Source organism: Synchiropus splendidus, chromosome 1, assembly GCF_027744825.2.
Source record: "Synchiropus splendidus isolate RoL2022-P1 chromosome 1, RoL_Sspl_1.0, whole genome shotgun sequence".
Lineage (NCBI taxonomy): Eukaryota > Metazoa > Chordata > Actinopteri > Syngnathiformes > Callionymidae > Synchiropus > Synchiropus splendidus.
This window is the reverse complement of record NC_071334.1, coordinates 32411013-32421397: the sequence shown is the minus strand read 5'-3', so window position 1 is coordinate 32421397 and position 10385 is coordinate 32411013. Positions and strand designations below refer to the sequence as shown.

The 10385-nt window shown below is 40.6% G+C and overlaps 1 protein-coding gene across 1 annotated transcript; it reads left to right on the top strand.

Moving 5' to 3' along the window:
* Nucleotides 1-689: 689 nt before the first annotated feature.
* Nucleotides 690-8804, top strand: kcnj12a (potassium inwardly rectifying channel subfamily J member 12a). The gene is made up of 2 exons (XM_053872360.1): nucleotides 690-1070; nucleotides 7288-8804. The coding sequence occupies exon 2, from the start codon at nucleotides 7417-7419 to the stop codon at nucleotides 8716-8718; it is 1302 nt and encodes a 433-aa protein (XP_053728335.1). The 5' UTR covers nucleotides 690-1070; nucleotides 7288-7416; the 3' UTR covers nucleotides 8719-8804.
* Nucleotides 8805-10385: the final 1581 nt, after the last annotated feature.

Here is a 10385-nt window from a genome sequence, read left to right as displayed (position 1 = left end):
CTCTTATTTGTTTGGAGCTTGTCAGAAGGAAGGAAGAAGGAAAGAAGAAAGAAGGACGTTTTTAACATCAAAACTCAAATGTAAATTCTCCAGAAAAAGAGTTGAACACTCACATTTACAGTGCAGTTTTGGTTCACACATGCTCCTGTCAAATATGTCAGATGAGTTGTTGTTGACAAGTGTGACACTCATCTCTTGCACCAAGACACATCATCCAGAAGTATAATGTATCCAGCCGCAGGCAATATATCAGCATGGCTATTAAATATTCACTGTATGACCTGGTCATACTACATAAATAGTGAGTAAAATGACGAGCGCTTACTAGTAATGGTGAAAAAGGGACTTTCTTCATTGCTGTTTTTTTTTTTTCAAGAGAGTCTCGTCTTTCCAATGACCACTTAATTTACTTTCAAGTAACTTGTGATTACCCACAATGGTGCTCGGTGTTTTTGAATGAAACATCAGTGCATCAAGTGGTGGTGCCATGAGGCGGGAGTGAGGAGGAGAGATGACAAAAGGAGGCAGAGAAAGAGAGGAGGGGAGGAGAAAGAGAAACAAGGGGGTGGTAACAAATGCAAGCGTTTGAAACACCACGGGGGGGAGAGAGAGGACGAGAGAGTCGGAAGGTAAAGCACAAGAAATATAGTCGGAGAGGGGGGGAGAGAGAGAACTGCAGTCCACTTGGATCAGATTGCAAAAAGATTGATAAAGAGCGCCGTCTCCTGTAGTGTTCCTCGTTCATATTTGGAAAAGTGGGAGAAGGATGATTCAGAAGATGACGGCAGAACAGTTGAAGAATTTACTTTTCATTTTGGACATTTCCACCAATGACTGAATGACATTAGGTTGTGGTTGCTCCTGCTGAAATAAGAGAGCTCAACAAGGATGAAGAAAATCAAAGTCGGTCTGAGTGTCCTTCTCAGGATGAGGGTGCCGTTTCTCCGGAATTAAAGTGAAGCAGAGCCGGAACAGCTGCTCCAGGATGCATCAGTTTGGCTGATGATGGACACCGGGAGAGAAGATTCAGCCTTTTAGTTCAGGCACCTGGATGAACTGTCGCTAGAAGGGTAAGGCACTGTTACACTCTTAATGTTGTTGTGACATCTTTATGAAGTATATATATATATATATATATATATATATATATATATATATATATATATATATATATATATATATATATATATATATATATATATATATATATATATATATATATATAAAATTAGGATATATATATGAATCTTAATAATTTATCAAACTATCAGAAATATGTATTGTATTATATTATATTATTGTTAATGTATAAAACAAATGTCTCATATTTGCACTGCTGTTATTATATGGAAGCATATGCACTTAGGGTTGATTATTTTTAGAAGATTATGGGTGTAAAAATAGAGTCGATGACAAAGCTGCTTATGGGGGTCACTTAATCCATTGGCTTCTTATTTAAGACGCGCGGAGATGTTTTAGGTAATAGTCGCACTATTATCAAAATCATAATATAGAAACATCTACATGAGTGTATTCATGAGCGTATTAGAAAGTGGTCTGACAACATCATGGAAAAACATGTCCACAGATATTGGGACGACAAAAGGTGTTGAGCCATTCATGGAGGTTAGTTCACACATAAAAACAGGTGTTTTATGAAGATCTGTCATTATCTAGTATCACTGTATTGGAGTGGTGTCACTTTCTATAGGAAAATACCTGCAGGTCACTTGAGACATGATGCGTTCCGCGTGGTGCGCTATAGGAAAATGCGACACCTGATCCTGAACTCTTCCTTCACAATGGCCCTGGGAGGTGGCTAGATCTCATAGTGGCCCAGCTCGGTTTCCTTCTCCCGATGAAGTACCCACTCCACTTCTGCGTCTTCTGTGTCCCACAAATCCTTTTCCATTAGTTTGTGAGGCCAATTATTCATAGTATTCAACCTAATCAACCACAAGCTGTCCGAATGATCTGCCCCATCATCTCTATGAGAGCTTACGCAACCCAGGTCACCACAGGTCATTGACTGGGATTTTATCAACGTGTGCTTGTCGCTGTCACTTCATCTTTGATCAGTAATACATTACACTTAATAGCTGTGAAGCTCAGACAATAAATGTTAATTATTATTATTTTTTTTTAATAAAAAAAAAAAAAAAGCAAAAAGTCCAGAATAAAAGCTGACTCAAAATGCAGCTCGCAAACCAGTCATAGAGACGATGATTTGCTGTGATATAATGGAATCCAACAGCACTATGTGCAGGTTTACAAACACTGGGTAGCAACGAGGACGTTTGTACGTTGCTGCTTCAGACCCCAGTCAGGTAAGTGACGGCTCTCAGGCAAGGCCCTCGCGAATCCATTCTAAACTGCATTGCATAAACACATCGACGTGTAATGCCACGTTAAAACGCCACAGTAAATTGATGACATTATTAGTATTTTGAAAGAGCTTGAAAAGAAAACTACAACGCAATGACACTGGTAGCCACATATTACAACATTACAGTAATACTAACTCAATAATAACTCAAATAAGCATAGTATTTCCAGGCATGCCCACCTTTCAATGTTGACGGATTCACTTTGCTAAAGCCTTTTGGCTTCTGTCCAGGTGAACGAAGTAGTGACAGTGACAGCTACATTTCTCAGAACAAACGAATACATTTTCAACTCTACTAGTGACTTGACTCTGATCAAGGAAGTTACCTCGCATGATTCCCTCTCACACTGTTCTCATTTTTTCCATTGGATGAGGCCATGTAGAATGATTTCGTTCAATACTGCATACTGGTCCCATGTTCTGATCTGTGCCTTGATGAGCATCTCTAAAAATATTCCCTAAAGATGGAAGAATCAGAATAAATCAAACAATGAATTAGTAGCACTTGAAGTTTATTTTCAACCCAACACTTTTATCTCAACTTGTTCTGATTTAGAGGCCGCTCGGTTCAACTTCAGCCGAGACTCTGGCGCACTTATCTAATGACCGCACAGACACACAACTCAAACAGCTATCTCACTGGACACCGGACACCGCATGAATACGGGCTGGTATAGTGATCGGTCATGGTCATGCATGAAGTGATGGGACCATGAGACAATGTGTTGGCTTGGGCTTCGTCTCAGTTATGTAACCCTGACGTCCTGATGGAATTCCGACTCACATGTTGCTGACAGGTGCCCAACACAAGCTCCAGATGAGCTGTGTTCATTGTTGTATTGATCATTTTCTTCATTGTGACTCATTGCTGTGACAAGCCAAATTTTCCCATTATGGGAGGAATAAAGGACTAGCTTATCTTATCTTATCCCATCTATCAGCTCCATTTGTCAGTGGAGAGTGCTGTAACTGATTTACCAAGTCACGTTTTAAAATGAATAGCGACATGAGGCAGCCTCGAGAAGCGAGTGAACGGTATGGAACATGCCAATGGAGCCTCCATTCACATGCTAAACATTAAATCTTGCCTTAGTCTATTAAAGATATATTGACGTTGCAGAGGAGGTGAGGGAATTATGGCCAGCAGGAGACTCCTGGAGGCCGGATGTTACGAACACACATTGGAAGTCCATCCTCTGGTATAGGGTAGAGACCTTCCACCACACCCACTCAATATCCACAGGTTTCGAGTACAATGGTTTCAACCTCTGGAGATACTCCTGATGGGTCCAGGTATGGGGTATAACATTTTGACTTCCAGAGTAAAATGACAGGGTGAACAAAGTTCAAAAGACATGACAAGAGTTCAGCCAGGAAGGGTATCCCATGTTTCATCTATATATATAGATATATATATAGATATATATCTATATATATAGGTATATTCAAGCAGTGAGTACAGTGACATGCAGACCGTAGCCCGACAAAAGGTCCTTGCACATCGGACGCATATTTTTCGTGTGAATATTTTGCATGTGATTTTATTTTTTCGAACCTGCTCTTTTTCATTGCAAGGTAGCGCTGGGAGCTCTTCATTCCTTCTGGTTCTACTGTCAGTAGAAGAAGAGCAGACAAAACTGACAGGTCGCAACCATGGTGCCCATTGTCAACACGCTTCTGTCACCAGATGTCTGGATTTTCCTGGATTTTTCTGAATTACATTGAATATTCAAGGAACTCTTTTGTCTTTGTATTACAAGAATGATAGAATGAGTGTAAGCCCTGACTAACTTAGCAACCATGCTAACAGTTACTAACATGCTGGTAATGTCGGCACCTTAAACCAACAAATGTCCATCCTCCAATATTCTTGTGTGAACAGGCCAAAACATTCTGCGTGAATGCAGATGTACAACATTCTATACATCTGCAAATCATCGTCATCACGAGTTACAAAACACAGCTGGTATCAGGTTTGTTACGTGTTCAACCGCAGACATCGGCTAAGAGGCACACACACTGCATCAGGTTACACACACACACGACTTCTCCAGTGTATAGAAGGTTATTAGACATCATTAGACCGTGATTAGTCCAGGAGTTTGTTTACTTCTGCTGTGTAGCTGAAGCTTCATCCAGTCCGATCATAGTCGTGCTACTCGGCTACACGCTAGCTAGCTTAGTCAAGCTATCTAAGACCGGCTAAGCCGTTTGCGTGCATTTTAAAAATGCGAACTTAGCTGGACTACTGCAATAATTTGGTTTTCTGAAGCCTCATGTAAACGTGCTTTGTGTCTCCACTCCTGAAGAACAGCCAGTTACCAGTTGCTGATGCTTTCTGTTCTCCAAGCAGTGAAGGACGGCTCCAAGACCACATTCAGGTGGCCAGATGAACGGACCCTTGGTGGAGGTTAGGTGGTTCTCAGGAGACGCTGCCTTACCATAACATCTAATGAATCTCAAAAATAAGAAACGAATAAGAATTGAGGGAACTTAGCCCTTAGTTACTTCCTCAGTTTTAAAAAGCTGAGAAACTCTCTCAGCTTATGAAGTTCAGCTGCTTGAAGGCAAGACATGCAAGTCAAGATAACTTTGTTGCAACAGATTTGTGGGCGCTAAAGGTCATTTATGGATGTCCTTGTTGCTTTTTCGGTTCATTTTGAGCAAGGCGGCCATTTTGGAAATTTTAAAGAAATATGATGATGAATAGAAAACAAATTTTATACAAAGATTTTTCTATTGTGAGGTAAGATTTGATTGTTGAAGACATATTGGTATTAAGTTCATACATGTATAGAGATGTGAACTCAAATGAACTTTCAAGCGGGGTGCGAGTCTAACTTTGCGTCCCAAAGCTCTCACCTGAAACAATGTGAGAGAAGAGGATTAGTTTGGGAGAGCAGCAGACCATGCTCGCCTGGGATTTGAGAGAGCACACGGGTGATTTGTCAAGTCTTGTGGGTCTGAAGCAGGCAGGCAAAGAGAGGCCGGAGGTGGCCAGGCGATTAATGTATTCTTCACCCATCAGGGCTTCAGTCCTGCTCCCTGGTGCCAAAAAGGTCATGACCCAGAGGCACAAAATTGAGCGGCCAGGTCATTGGACGTGCAGGAAGAGCATCACTGACATCTTTCGTGTTAAATTCTTCAGTACAACATTGTGTTCCACTTAAAGACCTCCACCAAGGAGATGCATTTTGTCAGTCTTTTGCAATTTTTATTTATTTTTTAAAGAACAATTATAACAATAAACTTTATTTTAAGCGATTTTGCATGCTTAAAACAAGATATCAAAACTATCGAGGCATGGAATGAGATGTCCCATAATTTCTCCTGCTGCTGTGTCCACTTTCTAGTAATGGAGAATAAATCAAGTGGAACCAGAACCCTAAGAACAGATCGCTGCACAGGAGATACAATTAAACTGAGCACTGGATTTTTATGGTGCAACTTGTTTTCATTTCACAACATGATTAATACTGCTGCATATGTCAACAGAATGGGGTCAATAAAGTCCCTGTCCTCGCACCTTTAAACAGCATCTGTGTCCATGGCACACGTAGTCGTCCCTCTGGATTGAACTAACGCACTCAGACACACATCCTATACTACCATTGCAAAACTCTTTTGTTGTTGGAAGTCAAAAACTTCATCGATGAACTTATTCAAGAATTAGTGAAATAAAAGCAACAGACCTCCATCAGAAAGTAATATGAGTCAGCTCTCATTTATGACACATCGTTCATTGCATTCAGACTAGCGCTCTTTATTGTAAAAAATAACCCAAAAAAAAAACATCCTGAAAAGCAGTAGCCATTAAATCAGCAATTTTGGATGAGAAGCCAGGCCACTGAAGTGGGTCTCTTCACCTGACATGAAAAGATGAGGACTCTTCAGTGAGGAGCAATTGGATTTTGTGTGATAAAGTTCAAAGCAAAACAACTGCTTTTTGCAAAACAAAATATTAAATGAGTACTTTGAAGTAAATTGCTAGTAGATTTGCTATTGCAAAAATATTTGCCATGTATTTGAAGCTCTCTCTCTCTATACATATATATATATATATATATATATATATATATATATATATATATATATATATATATATATATATATATATATATATATATTCCCCAAGCTATTTCATTTTCTATCTATTTCTTTAACAGCATTAGATTTTTACATTTTTGTCTGTTGTGTTACGTTGACAACTCAACATGATTTTGGAGCAGTGGCATGGAAATTTCTGCATATTTATACAAACAGCCAAATGAAAATATCAGACTGTTTTTTGTCCCTTTGTACACATTTCCTGTCCAGGTTGTGACAGCGAGTCAGCCTCCTCCATCATCGTCCCCAGTCACATCCTAATCTCTTTATTTTCTGTCTTCATCACTACTCACAACTTCTTTTAGCTTCTAGCTCTGTCTCTTCTATGTGTCCAAACTATCTAGCCTCCAAGTCATTTGTAACATATAACTGATCAAAACTAAAATATGACTTTTTTTTTTTTTTTTTTTTTTTTTTTTTTTTTTTTTTTTTATGAATTTGAAGCCAAAATGCCCTCAGTCCAGCTCCCTTTTAATAAATTAATTCCATCTCTATGACTCACCTCTACAGGTTCCTTCATTCACCATCACTGCAAATGATCGTCTCCACCCATCTCATATTTGCAAAAACTGCCAACTATTCCAATTGACAGCTACTTCTAAAATAGTGTTGCCCCTACCCCCTATTTTTGGATGTGAAAGACCTGCACCCCTCTGAGAGCCTATCCTTGAAAATGAGGACAGTTTTCTCAGAATAGATCATAGGTCCGTGAAATGGTCAGCTGCTCCTGCCGGTTCGTGTTTATGAATAAAATGAGATGCTTCTGGTAATTTGTCTTTTTTATTTTTCTACAGAGCCTGGAGTGAAGCCAAAGTAGTGGAGCGTTGCTCCCTGACTGCAGCTCATTTGCATCCTCAGATGATCGAGCTTTAAGGATCAACGTCACACGCCTGGACTTCTGTGGCCCTGTGGCGAGTGAGAGCATGAGTGTAGGAAGGATCAACCGCTACAGCATTGTGTCATCAGAAGAGGAAGGACTCCGCCTCACTACCATGCATGGCATGAACGGCTTTGGCAATGGCAAAATTCACACGCGCCGCAAGTGTCGCAATCGCTTCGTCAAAAAGAATGGCCAGTGCAATGTTCAGTTTGCCAACATGGACGACAAGTCGCAGCGCTACATGGCTGATATCTTCACCACGTGTGTTGACATTCGCTGGCGATGGATGCTGGTGGTCTTTACCCTTGTGTTTGTGGTTTCCTGGTTGGCTTTTGGCTTGGCATTCTGGGTGATCGCCTTGCTGCACGGGGATCTGGACAATCCAGCCGGAGATGACAACTTCACACCCTGTGTTTTACAGGTGAATGGATTTGTGGCTGCTTTTTTGTTCTCCATTGAGACACAGTCTACCATTGGTTATGGCTACCGCTGTGTAACCGAGGAGTGTCCGGTCGCGGTCTTCATGGTGGTCTTCCAATCCATAGTAGGCTGCATCATTGACTGTTTCATGATCGGCGCTATCATGGCTAAGATGGCGAGGCCCAAGAAGAGAGCGCAGACACTTTTGTTTAGCCACAATGCCGTCATTGCCATGCGGGACGGAAAGCTGTGCCTCATGTGGAGGGTCGGAAACCTTCGCAAGAGCCACATCGTAGAAGCTCACGTGAGGGCGCAGCTTATAAAACCCCGAATCACTGACGAGGGAGAGTATATCCCCCTGGACCAGATTGATATCAACGTGGGCTTTGACAAGGGTTTGGATAGGATTTTTCTAGTTTCCCCGATCACTATTCTTCATGAGATTGATGAGGAGAGTCCACTTTTTGGGATCGGCAAACAGGATTTGGAATCGTCAGACTTTGAGATTGTTGTGATTTTAGAAGGAATGGTAGAAGCCACTGCCATGACCACACAAGCTCGGAGCTCCTACCTGGCCTCGGAGATTCTTTGGGGTCACCGGTTCGAGCCGGTCTTGTTCGAAGAGAAGAATGTTTACAAGGTGGATTACTCTCACTTTCATAAAACCTACGAGGTCCCGTCCACTCCTCGATGCAGTGCCAAGGACATGGTGGAGAACAAGTTCCTAGTGCCCAGTTCAAACGCCTTCTGCTATGAAAATGAACTTGCCTTCCTCAATCGTGACGAGGAAGAGGAGGACGTTGGTGGTGGCAGCAGGGCACTGGCAAACCTCAGTCCAGACCGCAACAGTCGGCATGAGTTTGAACGCTTACAGGCCACCCGAGCAATGGACCAGCGATCCTATCGTCGAGAGTCCGAAATATGACCTTGACAGAGCAATGCAAAGTGCCATACAAAAGGTTCAGGACAATAAAACTAAACAGCAAAATCGACCAATCGGAAAGGAATGGGGGAGTATGTTTGGAAAACGGAACAAGGAATGTCTAAGGCTAAAAGAGACCTTTCTTCAGTTTTGGAAACTTGAATTTTTTCCCCCCCAGAATTTTGTTAGAGGTGGATTAACAATCCTTGAAAAAGCTATTAGAAGATTATCGTACAAAATGACATGTACATATATGATTCTTAGACATGTTGTGTTTCGTGTGCAGTATTTGTATTCAAAAGCACATCTTTGAGTAGAGGTTGCTTTTTTCAATTGACTAATATTGTGACCAAGACTTTCTAAATTACTGAGTAACAATGCAATAAGCCATTAGCTACTGAATGTGAGCCACAAAAGAAATCATTTTATGTTGAAGAGCGGACCAAGAATTGCACTGCTTATCCCACAAAGCACCGACCTGAAGACAGAAATATACGTATTCCACCATGTGACCAGCACCAGGATATGTGGACAAAAGCTCAAATACACTTTCCAAGTTTGAAAACCTGCTATCAGTCCCGACATAAAGTAAACTGCTGAGTCCATCTCTTACCAGGCTATATCATTATATTCCTTTTGAATATAGAATTTCATCACATGACAAGCCAAGTATGCTCTCAAAACATTCCAATCTGTATTTGTTTGTGTCATGCAGTGCAAGCAAGCTAAACCATCACTCATGAAAGAGGAGGATAACCATGTGATGCTTTGACGGGCAGTAACAAGCGGAACTGATTTTTGATATATATATCTGCATTAAGTGTGTTAACAATAATTACATTGTACATACAAGTACATTTTCAGATGTACTTTTAATTTCCAACCAACCAGCAAATATTTATGCACAAGCACACATGCACTTTCCCGTTCCCTGCTGTATGATTGGTCATTTTAATATCCATTTTTAATTTAATTTCCAAGAAGAAAAAAAATTGTAACGAATCATAATTTCAGTCACATATTATGACCTTTTTTTAATATCATTTAAAAATATTTTTGATTTTCAAAGTTGGTATAAAGAGCCTGTAAATGAAGTGGAATTTTGCACATAATTCTCCCATAGAATGAGCTAATGCACCATCTAAAAGTTTGCACACGAGGCTCAACCACAGGTTGCTTTGATTTACAGCGAATGAAGGGGCAAACTAAAAGATTGCTGGTTAGTTAGCAGACTGGAGAGTTACTGTAAGAGTGACTGGCAAAACTGAGGTAACCTCTGCAGGTCAGGACTGAAAAATGACTGATCTAACAGTTGCCTAGTCCACGACAAAAAAAAAAAAAAAACGCTTTATTATTGAGGGCACTACAGCCATTATGAGAATGAAGATCGAACCAGTCAGATGCACAGATACAAAGCCAGTTAAACCACCTTGCACCCTCCACCCCAATATCACCCATGCTCACTACCACAACAGACAACCACTCAAACAAGCAAAGCTCAGGTTGATCAAGGACATGGAAAAACTTGGGATGGTTACATTTATATTTTAAACTAAGTTTTCCATCAAGGCTTTGTGTCAATATAGGACTATATCATTCTGTTGAAAAAAGTATTGTTTTTTCAAGGATGACTCCTCACAACAACTACATTCAAAATACATCAATTTCAA

Coding starts and splice junctions, on each gene's coding strand:
- kcnj12a (XM_053872360.1), top strand. CDS start 7,417: ATGAGTGTAGGAAGGATCAACCGCTACAGCATTGTGTCATCAGAAGAG.